This window comes from Empidonax traillii, unplaced genomic scaffold (assembly GCF_003031625.1).
Source record: "Empidonax traillii isolate 1590-97213 ecotype Southwest subspecies unplaced genomic scaffold, ASM303162v1 scaffold315:size618497, whole genome shotgun sequence".
Lineage (NCBI taxonomy): Eukaryota > Metazoa > Chordata > Aves > Passeriformes > Tyrannidae > Empidonax > Empidonax traillii.
The window spans coordinates 454,985-477,494 of NW_020955508.1; the positions used below are offsets into that span (position 1 = coordinate 454,985).

The 22,510-nt window shown below is 38.9% G+C and overlaps 1 protein-coding gene across 2 annotated transcripts in view; it reads right to left on the reverse strand.

Moving 5' to 3' along the window:
* The window catches only part of LIMCH1 (LIM and calponin homology domains 1), a 180,426-nt gene that overhangs the window by 92,853 nt on the left and 65,063 nt on the right, over window positions 1-22,510 (reverse strand). For both annotated transcript variants that reach the window (XM_027891281.1, XM_027891282.1), the window contains exons 2-3: window positions 18,939-19,009; window positions 8,297-8,366 (exon numbers count right to left, since the gene is read on the reverse strand). In XM_027891281.1, coding sequence (XP_027747082.1) covers window positions 8,297-8,366; window positions 18,939-19,009 — 141 coding nt within the window. The remainder of the gene's footprint in view (window positions 1-8,296; window positions 8,367-18,938; window positions 19,010-22,510) is intronic.

The following is a 22,510-nucleotide window of genomic DNA, read 5'->3' on the forward strand; positions in this document are numbered from 1 at the left end:
AATTAGGGTGTGAGAGTACTACTAAGTATAGTTTTAAATACAGACAACCTTTAAATCAAGGATGTAAGGTTTGAGACTTTCACAGGTTCCTATGTCCTTTGCTTTTGGCCAATGCCTTAAGGAGTGCATCTAAGTTTAAACTCTGTAGCTGCAGTTTCAGAACTACTTTAAACTGATCAAATGACACCTTCTTTCCCAACTTGGTGAGCCTTTTCCTTCCCTCCTGCCTGTGTTCTTGCTCTTGCTGTAAGATGAAGGGTATTTTTAAGCCAGATCAGCTGCCCACTTCAGCCAATAACCATATGAGTGGTGGTGCTGTCATGGTAGAAGGTGTAGGAAAGCCAAATTCAGAGCAGCTGAAAGCAACCATAACCTCTCGTCCAGTTTTTCTTGTTAAGGACAAAACCTGATACTTAATTTAGCCTCAAGGCATGAATAGTCATAGCTCTGCTTATTTTAAGTATGTTGGCCTAAACAGATACAATACACCAGCTAAGTGCTTCTTTTTACATCCTCATTGGTAAACTAATCAGTTTTGCAATGGAAGACACCTAAAAATTGCAGGTGCCTGGATACAACTGCAACAGTGCCACATTCATCATAGGACATCCAACACCTTCACTGAAAATTCCTGAAGATGCTCCAGAGCACATGGTATTGTCCCAGCTATTAAGAGTAGTCATAAGCTTCAATAGCGGGATTTGTTCCGAAGAGTATAAATTGTTGTTCAGAAGGCCATTTGTTTCTAAGACAACAGCCCAAGGACAGCACTGGATTCTTCACTTCACTTCATTTGCCATTATATGGCAAATGGCATTTTGTTTGTTAAACTATCATTTTTTTGATACTTACAGATGCTTAGAGATTATTCTTCAAAAGTTTGCCATTTCTGAAATACTCAGTCAGAGTTGCAAAACCAATGTAATGCAAGTCATGGCTGAACTTGTAGAAGGACTCTTTAGCATCTGAAAGCAAATCTAACAATTAATCCAGTCGGCAACCTACATTTTTCACGGGTACAAAATGAGCTCCAGCTGACCTCTCCAACTCAAGGAAAGACACTGTCATTTATAGTAAAGGTTAATGCCATGATAAGAGCAAGTTCACATTTCAGCTGCCTAGCATTATAGCTTCAGCAGTAATGTTTTTCTTTTTGCCATTTTCAAATGTTATCCATGGAATCCTTCCCTTTATTAAACTTCCTATGTAAAAAAAAAAAAAAAAAAAAAAAAAACACAAAAAAACCACATTACACTAAGACTTTATTTGTATTATTTTATAAATAACATCTTTGTGAGTCACTTGACAGCCCCAAAACAGGTAGACTCTTTGCTTTTAATCAAGGCCTTTTTTCTAAAGCATGCTAAGGGTGGCCAAGAAAAGAGTGTCTCCATAAAACAAAGTCCCAAAAAAGGAGTTCCACTGCAGTGACCATCCTCTCTTGGTCTTAACACAGAAAAGGCTCCCCGTACCTCTATATTTGCATATTAACATCTTAAATTATTCAATGTGTATAAAGCTAATTATAAACCTACTGATTAAATTCAGGGTGGTTGGGAGAGCAGTCTAAAACCAGACTGTGAATGACACAGGAATGCCTGTGATATTTTTGTAACAGTTATTTATTATTTGTACTAACATACTGTCTAGGAGTCCTGGCTACAGAGCAGGACTCATGGGGTGAGGTGTTAGACAAAAACAGACTAGCAGATGATCCTTGCCACAAAGAGCTTACACATATTATTAGCATTTGGCCAAACCAAGTCCTGACATTCTCCGCAGCAGAGCTCAGCAGGCTCAGGGCACAGCTTAAGCTGACTGTGAAACTGCTACACCTTTGAATCCTAACCAGTCTAATTTGGGAATGGGTCTCAACAACACGGTGAAGTTTGCATACATCCACAGCAGCTATGGATCACAGCCATCCTTCACCTGTGTCCTGCAAACCTTCACCCATCTGAGCCGGTGCCATCCTCACCCAACAAGGAAACTGTTCTGGGCACTCTGAGGGCTAAATGAGAGGCTTCAGCTTATAACAAGGGGCAAATTCCTTGACACTGGCAGAAACGGCCAGTATCCTTAGCATGACAAGGAGTGGTCTCAGCCAACAAACAGCTTAGCTTATTGAGTGCACTGTAAGCACTAAGGAAGCATTCAGAAGGGACTTCAGGGCCAGCAGTGAGGTTGGTCTTCCAAAGTCCTGGCTGAGTTCTGGCTGATACCAGTGGTGCAAGAAACCCACAAAAACCTATGAGGGATCAATAATGGGCAATCTGGTAGCAAACAAGGTGCCTTCACTTCAAGTTTCACCTCCAGACATCATAAAGGCAACACTCCAGCTGGTAGCTGAGGACAGAAGGGACTGCTCATGGATGTTAGGGACAGCTCATGAACCACTGAGGGATGGTGAATGTGAAGACTACTAGAAGCTAGCTAAACTCACTTCTCTGAGGGTGTGCATTACAGCTAAATGCAACTCAGACCATCAAAAGCAAATAAACAAGGTGTTTTGTCTGTTTTTCTATAGTTCATGTCTTTTATTTATTTCCTATTGTTGCAGCCTCTCTTACATCCATACATCAGATTAAAGTGTAAACTTGGAAGCCTGGACAACACAAGCTGAACCCAATGCAGTAGTGGAATGTGTCTCCAGCACATTTGCTGTCAGATTGATGATTAGTTCCCAGCATCAAAAGTATGAGAGTTTTGGAGCCAAACCCAAAACAGCAGAGTAAGCACACACATTTCAATCAATAAAATACTAAATGAGATGCCAGCATAGTGTTTTGCATTTGACTCGGTAGTTTATCTCTAAATGGGAAGAGAGCAATGCTTTCTGAACAGCATTTGTATGACTAATTGGAAGCAATAAAACCCTTCAATCCAATATAAAAAAAAAACCCAGCTGAATTTCCATGTAAAGTTTTAGGTTTTATTGGTTTGCATTTCATTTTCCCCCCAATGCTGTTTCCTTTATGTTTCCTGCCAAATTTGAACTGATGGCTGTTTTCCTCTTCTGCGACAAATTAACTACAGCTTCACTGCAGATTGTTCCACACAGACTCTGTTTACAAACAGTGTGGTTAAGAAACACCTGTTAGTTTACTTTTGTATTCTTCATGTAAGGAAGAAATGTTTATGAGTACATAACATACAGCTAAATTCATTAAAGGGGAATTTTATAAGGTAGCTCTGTCCAGCTCAGATGACATCAAAACAAATAGGCAGGAAAATCTAAATGAAAAATGGATTTGTAGGCAGAGTATAGAAAGCCTGGGAAGTAAAAAGAAAAAAAAAAACACCAACATAAGCATAAAAAGACAATTATGTGAACCATTTATTTTTTTAAGGATACTATTGGTTTAGTGAAAAGATTCAGTGTATATTCTAGTATGTGGTGAGCCAAGGCACACAGGGCTGCTCCAAACTACTGGCCAGACCCTAAGTACTGCTTTAGTCAAATATTCAGATTTCAGAACTGAAGGCAGACACAGAAGGTGTAGAAAAACCAATTACCATTTAGCAAGGAAGATTCACACAAACCACGGCAGAATGGTTTGCACAGCGTTTTCCTCCACTGTTGACACTTTGCTTTCCATCAACATTCACAAAAATGTTTTTGGGATGCAAGTGCCAAGAACTTATTGTTTTTAGATAGTTCGGAAATTTGGCTTCCGTTTACTTCACAAGTACCACAACTTACACAGCAAGACATTTTTATGAATACAATTGTTCTGGGAAATGAATATGTTCAGCAGTGAGTAGTAGTACAAACCAACGAAACAGAAATGTGATGCATTATGAATCTATATATTACAACAGGAGCAGGCTCTTTCCAGAAAGTGCTAGAACTAAAGGGAAAGTGATAAATTTAAGAGAAAAAACCTAGAAGAAAATTTTTGAAGAAAAAAAATTAGTAACAAGGAAGTATGAATGCAAAGAGTGATAAAAAGAATGCACATCAGTTAAAGTTCTTTGTATTTCTCTATCTTTGCTAATTATTTTTAACTCTATGAAATACACTATACTTTATTTGGGTCTTGTAATTTTATTTTGAGGTTTATATCTGCATGAAGAAACAAGATCTCATTTGCTGAACTCAATTAGTAGCACAAACTCCTGGAACCTAATAGAATGATGAAATGACTTTGAGATAATGTATGATATAAAAAACCCCAAACCTGTAATTTATGCAATCTTATAGCCTAAGAGCAATCTACCAGTAACAGCAGACAGGTAGCTGTTCTTAATAAGGTTAATAACAAGTTCCCAGAGAACACTTTGCCAAGAGAAACTTCCTAGGAAAATAATCAGAGAAAAAAAAACAACCTTGTTTTCAAAGGAACAAGCTTTCTTAAACAGCACGTTACAGTTCTGTTCATCTGGGTGCAATAACCATGCAACCAGGTGACTTTTGCAGAGCTATTTTTTCCAGTGCTAAATCATATAGATGTCACAACGTGGAGGACCATACGCAAACTGAAAACTGAACGCCCCAGTAAACAGATTTTTATTCAGTAGTACTGAAATGTGAGCCAAGATCCAAGCTAGAGTTCATGTCTCCATCTTTGTCTTGAATACTTCCTACTATTATATGTGAGAATCTTTCACACAGCCTCTGAAGTAAGTGTCTGAGCTCCTGTGGGGATTGTTCAAGGAACTGAAGTAATGCTATAAACTCCCCTAAACCTTGTCAAACAAAAGATAAGGCAGAAACCTTTTCTTTTCTCACGGAGTGACATTATTCAGGGACAGGAAGCAAAAACTAGAATCTTTTTTAAGGGAAAAAGATAGTCAACATACAGTGGTAGCACTGTAGAGCAAAGCTTATCTGTGATGCTGGTAATTTTTTACTTCTGTAGGAGAGGTAATAAGCATAGCTGCACAAAACTGCAATTAGTAGAAACCTTAAAAATTAGTTGTGTTCACAACATCATACAAAATGAAAGAAACCAACAGCAATTCACTGAAAAAAATCGCTGGTTTTGTAAAAACCACTTAATTATATTCGTTGTACTCTAATAATCCATCTTTGTAGGCCTTCTGCAGCTTCAGATGGTCTTTTAATTAATAGTTCAGCCAAAATACTTTTCCAGCTTTCTACAATTAAATACTTGAAAGGATGCTGGTGGAAAGCTGACAGTCTTAAAACAAAGATGCTCAGTATCAATTTCTCACATGAGAAAATTTCGTCTGGCAACAAGGCTTTCAGCAAAGTCTGTTACTCCTACCTAGGCCTAATATGTTCTTTGGATGTTTTGTGAATTTGCTTTTTGGTGGGAGCATTAGCTTTTGGGATTAATGAATTCTGAATAGGAATTAGAAAACATTTCATCAAATTTAATAGTGTAAGTCTGAATACCAAACAATGGGTCCTACATTTTCTTTCATTAAAGCAATGTATCATTTCTGCTGTGATAACAGAAACAGTCGGCACTTCCGGAGATCAAAGCAAATTACAAACAAGCCTGCCAAGCTGAACATATGTAATTCCATATGTAATGCTGCATACAATCCACATCCTGATTCAGACTAGCAACTAGACAAAGATCATCTTTGTGTATTTATACAGCCTGTGTGCTTTGTATAGTGGTGTGCAGATCCTTAAATTCTTACTTTAACACTACAACACTGTAACCAATAAATTTTACTTACATGGTTGGTGTTCTGGTATACAAGACCTGCAAATAAACCATTCCCTCTTAAACCACATGAGGAACTCACTGGTGAGAATTTCAGAGTAACTACAGATTCATCTAGTTTTAAATGCCAGGAAAAGTTTGAAGAATCCAATCTATCAACACCAGACCAGTTATACATAATACTTCACAGCGCTATGAGAAGTCACTCAAATGTGAAGTATAGGCAAAATTTTTACACCTGATCATAATCCCAGATGAACACCTCAGCATTCTCTGTTATGGGCTTCAAGTTCACTGTTACTTTCCTTCAGTAAAGGATACTTCTTAATTTTTCCTTACAATAACAAAGGAGCAAAATAGACTGTCATCTGGAGAATAAGACTCAACTAGGCATTTTGTAGAGCTACATAATATATGACTGTTTGTGTCCCTGGAGGTTAAAGATAAAACAAAAGGCACTTTGAGTACTTCACAATTACTCCTAAGTTTTAGCTCCAACTCTAAAAAAGAAAATGTATGTATTGTCTCTACTAGTGAACTAAATACTTATTCTATCAGTTACCAGGGAAAAATGAATTCTGTTACAATAATTAGGTTACACTTTTTAGGCAGAAACAGTATCTAGGAGTTCAAAAGCATGTATCTCATGCTATGCAGAAAAGGTACTGAAGCTTTCAAAGCATTTCCATTTGTACTGGAGGAAATCACACTCACTGGGGTGAAGTAACTGGAAAGAAGTAACTATTTACCATGCCAAGCCAACCAAAACTAAGATAATAAAGAAAAATTGACAATAAATAATGTCTCTCATATATGGTCTTACTAGGAGGTATAACTGCTTCTGGGCTACAGTATCAATATTTTAATTTTTTTTTCAGACACAAAGACATGGTATGTGTAAGTGAACAGAAAAAGATTCACTCTGTGCTCAGATATACTCCTGATGTCTGTACTTTAAAATAATACACCATAACTAAGCATAACAGACTAAAACACTTGATCATTTAAATTCACATGCAATCCTTAAAACAGCCACTTACTCACCACTGTAACTAAAAATGGCAACAAAAGTCAGCAGGTATGGAACCAGACACTTTGGAAAGCCAGGGGAACTTTTGATGGCTTGTTTTGTTTGGACCAATTTATTCACAGAACAGTAGATTAAAACATCCATTAGTAATGTTCAAGAACTCAGAAGCAGTGAACTTTTTTTAATAGCCTAATTATTTATTAGGAAAAATATTTAGAAAAGTAGTTACTAAAGGGAATCAGAGGACACAGGTACAGAGATAATAAAGACACCCTACAACACAAAAAAGATCTGCCATATCATTAATAGCATGAAAACTGGGTTTTTGATGATACAGCTTTTGCAAGAGACATTTACCTCAAGGAATGAGAAAAATACACACATATAATGACTTTTTGCTATGTCCCTCCTGCTACAACCACCTTACCTTTGGGATTTTACATATGAATAAGGAAAAAACCCAATGTAATTCAATATCATCTTCTTAAAACAGTCATAACAAAAATTGAGTCTTTCCTGAAAGGGAGCCAAGGAAAAGAAAACTGCACTACTGGTACTTTTTGCAGCTGTTTATATCAAATATTCCTTTCAAAGAGGACTGCAAAGGAATAAAACTAGATGGGTTTTAGAGGCAAAAGAAAGGCACACAAGGAAACTTTAGAGAAAGGGTGGTGGGGATCAAAAATTAGATCCTAAAACCAGGCAAGGCAGTATTCATGCAGAAATATGTCAGCCTCAAAGGCTATATAATAACGTGAAAGAACCAATTTAAAATGAAATATAACATGGTCTCTAATACACTGAAACTTTTTAACATGGTTTATAAACAGGAATGCTAACTTAAGCTATCAACAGGTTCTGAATCTTGCACAACTAAGTTACAATGTGAGCAGTGCCAGAGAAGAAAGGATCCATGTCTAAATCAAGGATGGCCACCTGCTCAAGAATCCTCTTATTCCCAGTTAGAACTGAAGATAAAATCAATACAGACCCAACACCCACTCATACCCCCTCTTTCTGCCCCAACAGCAAGCACAAGACTGTGCCACCACTTGAGGTGACCTCCTGAGCACCCAGTGCTCCTGACACCCCATGAGCTGTCAGCACATCCTCTGTGGTCTGCCTTGCTTATAACAGATTATGACCAACATTTTCCCTGCTCTTAAGGTCAACATGAAACAGTTCCCTAGATAGTCCTGCAATGAATGTTATCTGCAGACTGTGGTATTTTGGGGAAAAAGGAAAATGAGACAGAATACACAAGTACAGTTTTCTTCCTTTCTAAAAACTATCTTTTTGTGGTGATGGCTTCTAATGCATGCATTCCAGTTTTTCGAAAGCTAGCACCACAACTGGAAAATGACATATAACCAAGAAGATTTTCTTCCTCTAAAAATACACCCTGCCTCTTGAATACTGCTCACTTCCAAAAAAAAAAAAAAAAAAAAAGACTAAAAGGTCTTAAGGTGACTACTCAGAGTGTTCGGATTTCAGAGGGACTGTCTGAGTTTACTAGGTTAGAAGAGTTCAAATTACAAAAATAATTGCTCTCTGAATCACACAGTCATAAAGTCAAAGTGCAAAAAGCAGCTCTGAAATATTTTCCTCCATTCAATATACTCACCAAACCTGCAATGGGAGTCGGAAGTCTATTGATCTTTTTTACCAATCCCGGCTTTATTGCATTCAGCAACCTGTTATGAGAAAGGAGTATTTGTGAGTGGCAAGTCACAAAATTTCAAATTATCAAACGCTTTTGCCAGCACATAAGGGTTTCAGTATGGCTAGAAGAGTCTCCCCTTTCTCCCCTCCTAAAAGCACTCATCACTGAGATGCAGAAAGACTAGAATGGAAAATATCCACAGCACAGTATCTCAAGAATATTTATTTTATATTCTAAATGGATCTAGATCACATCAGTGACCCAGACAGACTGAGTGAATTGTGTCATGTCAGCCTGCTTTCACTGCCTACAGGCAGATCATGCCTGGAAGAGCCTGAGAGCAGAAACCCAGAAGGCATCCAGGTCTGGCAGGAAAGTGAGAAAGGATGCACACTTTATGGGTGGCCTGTCTATTTTTCTGAAATTAAAGGCCCTCCTTGCATATATTGTGTAGAATGGAGATCCCCATAAATCAGAGATGTGAGAAGACAAATAAAAAAGGAGTCCAGAGGAGCCCATCTTATCGTGAAAACACCATTATGCCCGTGATACCACAGCTGAACGCCGTTCAGTGTCCAAAGACTGGCAACCCCCCAAAACCAAGTTCCTCGCCACCCAGGAACACACATGCTCAGCTCATTGCTAGAATACTCAAAAACTGACCAAGCCTCTAAAAGTGGGGAATTTTAATTATAAACTCCTGTCGCAGCAAACACTGTGTCTTCACCATCCTTCGCCCAGGAGAAAAACCTTACACCTTTTCTTATAAGAAAAATTCAACCGGTTCCATCCATTGGGAAGAAAATCATCAGGTCAAGACACTGATTTCAAATTCTAGGTGTTTGAAGAGAAACAAAGATGCCTACTTAAATTTAAAACTCTCTAAAAATGAGAATAGCCACTATGGAAGAGAGGAACCTCACTTTGTGCTGACATAGTCTCCACACAAGAGCAGACTCTTCTGACAGCTTACTGTGGTAGTGAAGTTATTAATATTTAATATTTGAGAAATCTTGCTAAGAAGTTTATCCTAACTATAAGAATATTCCTTTCAGTTAAAAGCTAACAGCCTGTGATTGTTTCCAACTCCCTACTTCTGAGCTAGGATAACACAGGATTGTGCCACTCCTCAAAGCTCCACCAAGAGCCATCTCTCCATAGCAGCATGTTACTTGCTGTTTGATTCCATAGGGCTGTGGCAGTTTGCAAGCTCATGAGGGAGTTCACCCCCCCCAGGGTGGACATCTGGCTTTGTGAACGTTGAAATCATTTTTTTTCTTCATATCTTGCTTTTTCTGTCTCCCCGAAACAATATATAGGTGGGGTGTCTGCGATCACTTGGGTAGAACAGGGAAGCAGAGCAGGAGATGCTATTCTCAATGTTCTCTATGATCATAGTTAGTAAACCTGTCCTAAACTGTAACCATGTTATTACACACTTGAAGCCCCCACATCTCCAACACCATCATATATCAGGAGAGGCAACAAGCCCAATGTGATTGACATTTTTGGGAGTTGGGGGGTGTTTTTTTGATCTTCTTGAAGTTAAAAACCCTGTGACCCAAGCTCACACAGATTGCTGTACTATTCCTGCCTTCTGCCTGAGGTAGAATCTAGCACCTCACCAACTTTAAATACTTCTAGAATCACAAATTTGCTAACTTAAAAAAGCATGAGAAATCTTTCTGAATGCATTGTTCTAGGGCATTAAATCCAATCTTTAAAAATATATTTGTATTTCCGCAATCCCTGAGAAAGGTATGGAAAAAAGCAGTGGCAGGACAAGTGTCATAGGAACAATGTAGAACCTATCAGCTTCTACATCAGCTGAAGCACATATACATTGTTCGGTGCCATTTTTTCCCAGCATTTACTTACTTTACAAAACTTAACCATATCACTTTGATAACGAGTAACAGAGGACAGGAAATCAGTGTAAGCCTTGCTACAACATACATTTAAGGCCCTATTCCCAGATCATGTTAGACAAGTTACTTTTATCACCCATTCTTGCAGCAGGAAGGCACTTTCTCAAAAAACACACCTAGCTGATGGTACAGTAAGATCATCTGCCTCAGACATCTGATCTGCTTGGCCAGTTTAGTAACACTACTCAGTCTAAGGAAGACACCACAGTCCCTCTGGACCAGTTCAGACAGAGGTGAAGCCTAAAGGTCCTGAGTTGAGGTACTTTGAAAGATGACTTGCTTCTCTGAGTACCTTCCAGCTCCTGCTGACCCTGTCTGATACTCTTTTTTCCAAGGAAGCAGTCCTTTTTCTTGTGCAGTAAAAATCATCCAAGCTCAAGTATATTCTTCTTCACAAAGACATCTAGGGCAAACACATTCTCATTCCTAATCTAAATGCAAGACCCCAGTCTTGCCCCAAACAACCACCAGCTGCAAGTCCAGATTTTCCCAAGCACAAATTTAGTTCAGGTTTTTGTACAGCTGTGTTCTTCAAACACAGAAAATCCTCAAGTGGATGTGCATCTTCTAAAGAACAATACAACCCCTTTGTATTACTGTGTACCACATTCTGCTATGCCAAGGCTGGTGAACTACTATTATACAAATAGTCAGAGTGGAACTGCTGAAGTTGGATAAAAGTGTTGGTTTTGTCGGGTTTTTTTGTTTGGAAGTTTTGGGGGGGTGGGGTGTTTTGGGGTTTTTTTAAGGTATTAGTACTATTTTTCATACTCCTGCGTCTAGAAAAAGAGATGTGAATGGGACAAGTTTGACAAAACAGTCCTACCTAAGAGATAACAAAATAGGATGATTTTAAAAATTCCATTATTTTCTCCTTTTTCCTTCCCCTTCAGTAAGATACTGCTAATGTAAGGTCTGATACCATATGGTGAGGGAATACTGGTTGAAACAAACCATAAAGCAATGTCCTTCCATACTGTTTTCAAAAGGAGAATGTAGATACATTCTGCAAGCTTGCCCTTTTTAGTAGCTGGGCTTTGGACTTTTGTAGCTGGGGACCAGAAGACATTTTGGAGATAAATGGCAAAACAAAACTGAAACTTTTTAAAACTCTAGCTTTCAGCCAACTTTTTTCTCACAGAAATCATTCTGGAGCATTAACAACTACTTATGCAAGAAGTTGAATGGCACAGGAAGGAAATAAGAAAGACCAGAAAGATAAAAATCCTTCTTCCATTGAGACTTTCTGGTACCTGATATGGCCAGTGTTTCTCTGACATGACCAGAGGGAAGAGAATAAAATCTCAAGGAACTTTTTAGCAGTAAAAGACAAAAAGCAATACAGCTGAAATAGTTCTTAAAAGATACGATGAAGGAAAAAAACCCCCAACTAATCAATCCCAATCCTACCAAACACCCAAAATACAATAACCCAAATCAGGATAAAACTAAGCATCTTTAGGCTCCATCCACAAAACTCGAGTCTCTACATAAACACGTGATCTATTCTCAGACCCTTCAGGCATTCAGTGAGGATTTCTGCTCACCACCCCTAGCATGTATGTACCTGTCCTGAGTCAGGACAGTCCTCTGTTCTTCACTTCCCAAAGTTCTCCTGCCACTTTCAGTCCAACATAGAATCATAAAGGTTGGAAAAGACCTCAAAGATCATCACATCCAACTGTTAACCCAGCACTGCCAAGTCCACCACCAAACCATGTTCCTAAGCACACATCTTTTAAATACCTCCAGGGATGGTGACTCCACCACTTCCCTGGGCAGCATATTTGAATGCCTGACAACCCAGTAGATGAGAATATTGTTTTCTAATATCCAATCCAAATCTCCCCTGGTGCAACCACACACCCCTCCTTCCTTTCCCCTGTGCTAAGCGCTGGCTTGGACTCTCCAGTAACTAGCTGTTAAATTAAGCAGAGTAAGACACTGCATAGAAGCTAAAACCTTTCCTGCCTTACCTTATAGAAACCAAAGGGCACAGTGGAAAGCTGCTCTATCCCCACTTGTAGGGAGAAACTAGGTCACTTCCTTCCTCCGATAAAAACCAGCTCTGATAGGTAAGGGAAGAATCAATTGCTTTATTTAGTGTTGTCCCAAGGCTTGGCTTTCCAGGAGATAAGGTATCTCCACAGCTGGACAGACAAGCTGAAATCAGTACTAGCCACTGTGTGACTAACTTATTAGACCCTTCTGGGGTTGTTTATCACAAGTTAAGAATTTGAAAAACTTCTGCCAGGAAGGGAAGGCGTTTCAGGCAACAGTTGATAAAAGATCTAATGAAAAGCACCAATAAACTGCCCATGAAATTCTTGCAAGAAAGCGTCAGTCAAGAAAATATTCAGAGGATGGTTGCCAAGACCCAGCCTGCAAAAAGACGTTGTTTTTAAGAAGAAATGGAAGAGAAGCACTTTAAGAGAATTAACTTCAGAAACAGAAAAAGGAAAAGTTGAAGTGATGTGTATTCACAGATCAATCCAGGCTGGAGGGAGAGGTATCCAAGAGAGCCCTTTGCTCAAGTAACAGATCATATTCATAAAAAGAAAAGCTGACTAATGATCTGATCCTAAAGTAAAAGGGCATTTCACTTTTGAGAGTTTCAGAAAATCTATCCACAGCAAACCTTCACAGAGACATTTCTCTGTTCAAATTGAGTTTTACAGACTTACATTCTAAGAAGCAGCCTTTCAGCATTTGATAATTAGTAGCCCAGACAGCTTCAGTGTCCACACTTTTTAAACTCATGCTCTAGTGGCAGCTCTAAAATGCTGCCAGATAGTTGAAAAGAAAAGTCCACTACTAATCTTGAAGACAAACAAACCACACTGAAACAGTGAACAATGAAAAGTCAAAATATTTGTTGCAAAAGAAGTGGCAAAGAAGTTTCAAAATATAGAGATGATCTGGAGGTCACAAAAAGATTTTTGAGAAAACATTCTTGAGTGAATGGTGCTCCTGACACCATTTATTTAGATTTAGATGAACAACCTGCATTTTTAATAAGCAGGGCAGAACTGACTTTGTCCTATAAAGGGCTCGTAGTCCAGTCTGATAAATACAAAGTGAATAAAGACCTATGCAAATAAGCAGCACTGAGAAAACAATATGCCGAACATATGACTGCATGGGTCTTGCTCTGCCAAAGACTAAAAATACGAACAAGACAGGGGCCTTGCAAAACAGCTCAAGAAAGGCAAAAGTGAAGATTGTGTATAAAGAACTTCACAAGCTATTCATACAGAACTTACCATCACAAGAAGTGATGACATAAAGGGCATCCCATGCACCTGTACATTTACCACTCATGCATAGTTTTACACTGAATAGCAACGGTCATGGATAATTGCCCAAAGTACATACTGACTACAATTTCTTAAACATACATTCTTGGAAAGCTGAAATCTCTCACAGGATTGCCTTGCCTTGCATTTGAGCAACAAACCATTTGAATGGGTCAATGTTCCACAGTCTCCCGCCCTGTCAATTACCAAGCATCACTGAAGAAACTCTACTGTTTAGTCTGCTGAAATACATTTTTTAAAAAACATAAATATAAAGACAGGCCGTTCTGCCTGTACTCAAGCATGCCCCTCAGTGGCTATGCCCCTCTTTTCATGTACATGGCTGGGCATTAGGGTTTACATTATATTTGACCCCATACCTAAACCATACTAATAAATAGCTCTTCGTTATAACACAGCAGTAAAACTTTAAGAACACTGTATTCATATAAAACTATTTCAAATGTCCTCACATGAACCTAAATCTTAATGCTTAATGAGCCTTGGGGCCCGTCTCTCAAAACTGGAGACATGCCAAATTCACAATGCTGATAATGTTTTGGCTTTACAACATAGAGCCTGAAAACCACAGGAGAACACCAGTTCCTTCTCACCTCAAGGCATGGGTCACATCCAAAACTTCAAATATGCCTATGAAACTCAAATACCTTCTTAGTTTCCAGGAACAGGAAAGTCAAGCAAAACACTAATTAAGTGCAAGGGCATCCACTAACTTCTCCTCTGTACACTACCCAGCCAAGTGCTGAACTGATGCCAGGCTCATGCCCCTGACAGACAAGCAGAATGACATATATGAAAAATTCTACAAAGACAAGTATTTGTTTTCCTCTACCAGGTAACATAAGTGACATTAACTTGCAAGAAGAAAAACTGAAACATCATATATACAGGGAAGACCACTCTCCATACCTCTAAGTATCACTGACTTGGAATACAAAGGATTTATCATTCCATAGCATTACTGAATTTGGCACATATCCAGCCCTTTGCTGAAAACAGCATTCATGTCAGCCCAAAGCTTCGTCAGATGCATTAGATGATGCATTTCTAAAGAAACTGCTCTGTGAGGAAAAGCAGCTCATTCATCACCAGTGACAGGAAGAACACAAGCTAAGGGAATTTCTTATTTATAAAAGAAAATTATTCTTATGAAAAAGTAAATGATAAATTCCATTAAGTAATTCTTGATCACAATCACTTTTAGCTCTCTCAGGTTTATAGCCACACTTCACATTTTCTTCAAATACTAATAAAATAATTTGTGTGCATGACTAACTTCTCGCCTTCTTTTTTTATTTAAAAGTCAAACCTAAAAACTTTCTTGTACTTTTTAAGAGCAAATATTCCTAACGTGAACAGCTGAAGAGGACTGCCTTTCCTATATATTATCCTACATGAGAAAAGGTGTAAAACTTTTTCCTTAGTTTACTGTATGTACCCAATTTTACCATGTTTACTTAAAAGCAGCAAAATACCTTTGTATCTGCTCTTTCAAAAAATAAAAAAGTTATCAGAGTCCAAGAGTCCCAGTTTCAAAGAATAAGCATAGCTTCTGCACATTTTACTAAGCTGCATAACACCATGTGCTAATATACAAAATAAATGTCTCTAAGAAACAAAGAAAAGTTTGGGAAGGTGCCCATAAGTTGGTATCCAGAGCTGCATATGCAAGTGACATCCATCTTGAACCACACACCGTTGGTCCTCTTTCACTTTTATATGTGTATGTTATTACTTTTCAAAGTATGCAGTTAAATATTTGTTAGAATTTTCAGCTTTGCAAAAAAATCAAAGATTTTTTTATGCCTGCATGTATTGCTATAAATTGATTTTCATACATACATAAACCAGACATGCAGCTAAACTGTTCCACATAGAGAACCCAAGGTATTACACACAGTCAAGATGCTGTTGGACTCCACTGCAAAGCCAAATAATTTCTGCTAATATCAAAACTGGATTCAGTTTTAGTTTGTTGTTTAAGGTCTTTTGCCCAGGATCCATATCCCAGTTGCTATTGTTATTCATCTTTATGGTATGGTCCTATTCCTGACATTAGAATCTCATTACCACTAATACAAACTTTCAGGGTGGCAGGACTGCTAGATTCCAGAGAAAGCCTGAGAGAAAATACCATCCAAATTGTGTGTCAGAAGTTCTTACAGATATATTGGATATACATATCCCCCTTGGGTAGTAATATCAAAGCAAGTAATTAACTCAGATTTTTGAAGTCACATCCCTACAGAGACCTCTCTTAACTGCTGAATGCCCAATATGAAGGAAGGAATCCTGCAGTAGCAGAGCTGGACAAGGGGAGGTGGGTGGCTAGAAGAAGGGGAAAACCTTAAAAATGCACATACAAGGATATTAGAGCAGTAACAATTTGACAACTGGGCAAATCTGCAAGAAGACATATGATCTTTTTTTTTTTTTTTTTAGTAATTTTTAAACTTAGTAATAGCAATTGTTGCACAGTTAGAAAAAAAAAAGCAACCTCAACTTCCCTACCTGCTGTTTCAAAAAACCCAACAGAACCACCCAAATCAGCAGGGCAGGCAGACAGAGGCAGCATATGCTTTTTCTTTTGCAATTAACCTTCATTCAGATGCCTGAGTCCATAAAATAGGAACACCTAAGCATTGCAACAACCAGATCTAATTTATTCCTCTAGCTTTGTACGATATCTGGGTCAAACCTAAATATTAAAGCTATGTAACAAGGGGGAAAAAAAAGAAGAATTGAACATGTGCTGGAGCGGAAATTGGGGATGAAATTTCCAGTGGTATTTCCTGCTACTGGTGTTGTATTACTGCATCGTATAGCTTTCCACCATGACCCCAGGAAGACACATTTGCCCACCCATGCAGAAACACAGGCAGGAAACTCCTCAGTCTTTGCGTATAAGAATATAATACACATAGCAAGAATGAAGCAAGAACTGCCTCCCCCTCACTGTGATGCCCCTTGCTGAAATCACCATCTGCAATGACGGTCAGACAGCTATGCTAAAAAACCCTGAAGTCATTTCAGACAAACAGAAGTCATAGTCACTGGCTTCTCAGCTCAGCTGGACGAACAATTAGAGCTGGCACTGTCTCGGCAACTGCACAAGTGGGCTTTTAAACAGCCAGAAAGAAGAAAGGGCTTGTGTTGCTCTCATCTGTCAACTTGTTGCTTTACAGCATTCTCCACTGTTTAAATATGCTCCTCAGTTGAATGCATGTCATATATATGACTATATATATGACTATACAGTGTTATAGAGATGCCAGCCACAGCATAACCACTGAGAGAGAGCCAGGTGCGAGGCTTGTGGTTGCCTGTGGCTCCGCTAGTCAGGATGGTGGCCCACAACACATTCATCCCGATGGTCTGAGCTTTTGGCATTGCACAGTTGTATTACTTTTCATTTATTAAAATATATGGATCGTTGCCAGATGTGAATGAATCATTTATAACCAGCGTGGGGATGTCTGCTTGAGTCTGTAGGCTGTGTAGGACGTAGAGACTGGGATCAAGTGGAGGGGGGGCCTGGCATTACTATGCATAAGGCATCTGCTACAGATAGAGATGGAGATTTGCCCTATGCCATTTCACACATGAACCAGTGAGGAGCACACTTTTATTGCTGGTGCCATGGTTTGTTCATCATCAGAAATCCAAGCTTGAAGGCCAAACTGATAGCCCTCTGGTTGATGCTCTGTAGCCTAATACAGTTTAACTCACTAACCACAGCTCACCAACAAAGAGCGGGATACAATACAAACATCATGGCCTCTCAGATTTGGGGTTGAGGAGATAGATCCCTTCAGGCTGATTTGCACTGATCCATAGGTGGTAAATGAGGATGGGCAATTTGCCCAATATCACAGAACAATTCAGTAGTATAACCAAGTGCTATTCCTTGACCCGCATATTACTGGAGCTCACGATCTTCTAAGAAGTACATATTTATTAGCTTCATTAGCAAAACATTAGTTAGCTATGCTTTCCATCTTAAAGATTTACAGCATTTAAATCAGACTATCTCTGCTTACTTGCAGATAAGATTTCAATCTAATCTTGAAATCCTTATCTCTTGCTTTTCATGCAACACAATTCAACCTAAACATTTAAAGAGCACTGTGAAGTGATTCAGCACACAGCACTTCCCCAACGGAGGAGAGAGATCTTGTGCAAGAGGCAACCCTTAAATACAAAGAAGTAAATTACGTGATCCTTCTGAGTTACATAACTTTGGATCAACAATAACAACTACTTCCCTCCTCCCAAAAACACTCCTCAGCAGACACGCAACTACAATCAAAATAATCATATAATTTCCTTTATATTTTTTCCCTTTTAACACTTAAAGTTCAAGCTGTCTGATTAATGACACTAGTGAGATATACCACAGTATTTACACAAGAAGGTTTCAAATCTGTGGTAAGCTACCTAGAGTTTAGTTACAGGATATTACTGCTGGAAACAGTTTCCAAGTTCCAGTACCTTTCATGGTACAGGACCTATCCAATAGCTGCAATGGTCCAGCTAAACATCTCAGATCTCCTTTATGAATTTCCGTATGAATTCAGCTCTGCACAAGCTTCATCCTTCTGGTGTGCAAAGACAGCTTTTATCAACTTCAGTGACAACCATGCATATCCAGGGAAAGAAACTGGTCCATGCAGGTGATTCAGATCAGCAGATTCTCCCAAATGCCTGACAACATGATTTTCAAAGGACTAAGAGCATCAGGGCACATTTCCAAATTGCTCTTTAAAGTCACCAGCTTTGGCATCTAAACCTACAACATGGTTTTGGAAGACTCTGCCTAAAAACTTGCTATGAAAACCACAGAGAGGAATATGCAAAAGCTAACTTGTGTCTCTTGTCCAAAAATTACTAAACACATCATTCGAACACACCTTTAGGTAAAATTTGGAGGATGCCTAACCTTTCCAGAAACTATAAAAGCAGCTGTGTTTTGATGGCATTGAGGTGGCTAACTCCTTACAGTGTTCAGACTTGGGAGTTCGTCCAAAACGCCTCATTGTAGCAGAGACATCTGCAGGCAGGTGTGGAACATCATTTGCCAATCTGCGATTACCATCTTTTAATAAAAGGAAACCAAAAAGCAAACATTTTTTTCTTTACACAACTCAGCTAAGGAGCTGGGGTGGAATGAGGGAAGCACTTCGCAAAACCTGTATTCTTTAATCCACATTTCAGTCCTCACCATAAAAACAGCTTTAGCACTGATATGATAGTGCAGTGAAATACCAGTGTGCACAATGTTAAAACTCTCAAAAGGAAACCAATGATTGGACATAGTCATTATTATATTCAAGGCTCAAAACTGTAAGGGTTACTTACTCACACAGAAGAATGCCGTTTTCTAATCCGGAACGAAAATCTTTCTCACCAAAACTTCTGCCCGTCACTTGCTGCAAAAGAATAGGGGGAAACAAAAGTGTGACATCTATTAGAAAGTGATTTTACAAGAACAATTCATAATATTCAGTTAAAGCACCTGCCACATCAAGAACATCTGAGCTTTACAGGCCTTGCCAAAGGACTAAGTCATGCCCATTTCTCCTTCCCATTTCATCAAGCAATTTAACACATAGAACAAAGTATTTGCTGTGGCCAGTACAATTACAGGTTATAACAGAACTGTTTTCCAGGAGTAAAAACCAAAAATGACAAACCAAAAACTACAATGTAATCTTTCGAATATTTTAAAAGTTTTATTTTATAGCGCTTTGAATTTTAAAACTATTGTATTTAGACAAAGTATGTATTTTTACTACTTTTTTTTTTGCACCACATTAAAAATTTCGTACTGGGCTTGAACTGTAGTCTTTAACCTATCATCTTTAGAGAATAAGCAAAGGCAACTGGAAGCACTGGCATGACTTGTAGTCCTTCAGACACATGCCTCAATACTCCCAGTCATATTAAACAATATTTCACACCAGCAAGTCAACTGTGAGTGTGAATACAACCTCAGTGGAAGCTAAGGTTTAGGCAACTACTCACAGTCCCATTGCGGATGCTTAGACCAGGAGGTACATTCTGCATCACAAGCTCTTAAGCCAGTCTATTCTGCTTAGGGATGAACCATCTTGAAACCTTTTAGGAACCCCAGTCTCGCCTGAGGTGCCAGATGCAAAAAGCATGACTGAACCCCCATTTATGACTCACTACCATGTTGACAATGTCTTGCCATTCATCCTCATAGCATTCTCAACAGATGACGTGTTCAGTTAGAAGTAAAGAACACTTTTTATTACCACCACGAAGGATATAAAAATAGTTGCTATGTTTAGAGAGCACTGAAAAGAAACAATGCAAAGCAAAAAAAGTTTTTAATTGTCCTCCAGGAGGTCTTCTCTTTACCCAGCCAAAACATTTACCGGATACTTATAGAGTTCTCATGGCTTGCATCCAATCTTTCAGCACGATGCTTGCTCTGGGTGTTGCTTCCGCCATAGAGAATAGTGACTTGGGGACATATCTGTCCTTACGTCCCTGTTTTCTCCTTGCTGTTACATTCAGATATAAGACCCTTCCCCTCCCAGTTTCCTGTCATAAAGACAGCAATTTATAAAAACTGACAAGTTTGGCACTTTCCCACGGGATTAGCAAATGCAACAGCTTCAGAAATGTTGGTTACAGCTATGCAGTCTTAGACAGAGAACAACTTTTTTTTTTTTTAATTGAAATGCAAATGCAAAGCCTGAAACCTAATCCTCCACTAAATTGTAAACATATCGTTCTGTTCAATCTGAAGGAACTTCTCCAGCAACCTGCCATGACAATGCACAAACTTTAAATCCCCATACCCTGAAAACTGTATCATAAGTGCATCAGCTGACAATCATGTCTTGTGCAAATGCATGAAGTAGAACAAGATACTGTGTTGCCCTCATACCTCTGAAGAAACCACATGCAATATGCCAGTAGTAAATGATCTCTAATAACCTAAACTATATCTAGTCATAGTAAATAATCTCTAATCTTGACCTGCTGGGACAGAGGGAAATCATGACAATCGGACCATTAGTATTTGGGATGGATGACAGACAGAGCATATCAAAACTGACTTTTGTTTCATCTATAAAATACAGACCAGAAAGGAATAGGAAGATTTAGTTTGTAACAGCCTGACTCTAAGTGGCTTTTTCATCTATGCAGAAAAAGAATTAAACAATTATAGTCACCTTATTTCACTGCTCAACACCAAATGTTCAAGCTATAGAAATCAGTCTTCTTAGGCATTTTTTTAAGACCCTCATTTAGCAGGAAGCAGTACTGAAACTGTTACCACAATTCAGGTAAGAATCTACCTGCCAAAAGCTGTCACCTGAGTATTGCTGTCATTACTGATAATGTAGGGAGGTTTCATACATAACTTCTGGCTGCACGAATAAAAGTATGACATGCTGATGCACAGCTGGCACATGAATTCATCCAGATAGAGGTAAAACAGACACTGACAGGAGGCGAGGAAAGACAGGAAGGTCCAGGAACAGTGCATGTCTGTTTGAAAAGGAACTGGAAGTAAATGAGGCATGGAAAGGTTTATGCCTGTTCTAGATGATCCAGCTGCAGAGGGAAAACATTAATCAGCTACAAGTCTCCTGATATAGCCAATTAAAATGTAAAAACAGTTCAATAGAGAAAGGTTAGAAACTAAAAATAAGCATGAAGATGACATTATAAATGACAAAGATAAACCCAAAATGGGATTGAGAGGAGCAAGAAGCTGGGCCCACCTTTTCCAGAGGAAACGAGAGCTCAGTTTCTTGGCATATGCACACACATTGACTTCCCTCTCTGCAGGGGCCACTTTGGGTCGTACCCTCATGAACAACTACTGCAGGACCACAGGCCACCCTGGTGCACATGGCTGAGATAACCTCTGCTTAGCACACCGAGAGCAGGAGGAGAGAGCATTTAAAGGGACTGCAAGCAAAAGGATTGGCAATCTCACATTTGCAAACATACAGTCCCACATTAAAAGGTGCATACTTTGTACAAACCTCTGTAAAAAGGAAAGCAGTACATTAGCCACTGTACCACAAAACTGCTGTGCACATCACAGGATCATGTTCATGTCATCTGTTTCTACTAGCTTATCTTCCATCTCTGGGAAAAAAAAAAAAAAAAAAAAAGCCTCCAGTTGGCTGGATGAAACTCTGAAAACACTGACACAAGGACTAGAGGGTAGGTAGCATTTACAGTGCTTCTATTGAGCTTTACTGGACAAAAGGAAATTGTCCATCTGCAAACAGGTACAGAAAACTGGAAAATGGAGGAAGAGATCTTTAGCCTATCAGCTTTCATACTGCAGAGAACTGGCGTTCAGAACTGAACCTGTACAAAATCAGTCATGAACAAATGCAAGGCAGTCTGTATCCTGGACTGCTGCCTTCAGGAGAGGAAAAAAGAAAAGTAAGACGAAACCCCACAATATTAACTGAGAGAACACAGAGACCTGGCTTTTTCTGTAAGGCTGGGTTTCCAGACCACTGCATCTTATATGCTTTGAAGACAACTAATCTGCTACCTCACACTGTCTCCACCTCTCCAGTACAGATCAGCACACTTCAGCAGTACAGCAGGATGCAGGATACATTGAAGAGCTCTCAATTCACTTTGCAGTGACAGAACACTAATTCTCTGCAGTGCAGGAGTACCCAAGTCAGAACAAAGTTCCTTAAAGGCAAAACACAAGCTGTATCCTGCTAATGATTACTAGAAAAGCCTTCCACATTTTTAATAAGTTCTATAAAGCTGAGAAGAAAAAAATGCATTTCCATGTCATAATGTAAATTAAGAATAGACAACAGAAGTGAAATAGTGTAATTCATTATTGTGTGCTTCATTAATGTGAGGAGGAGTTGTTTTTATTTATCATCTGGATGATATTTTCTCTGTAA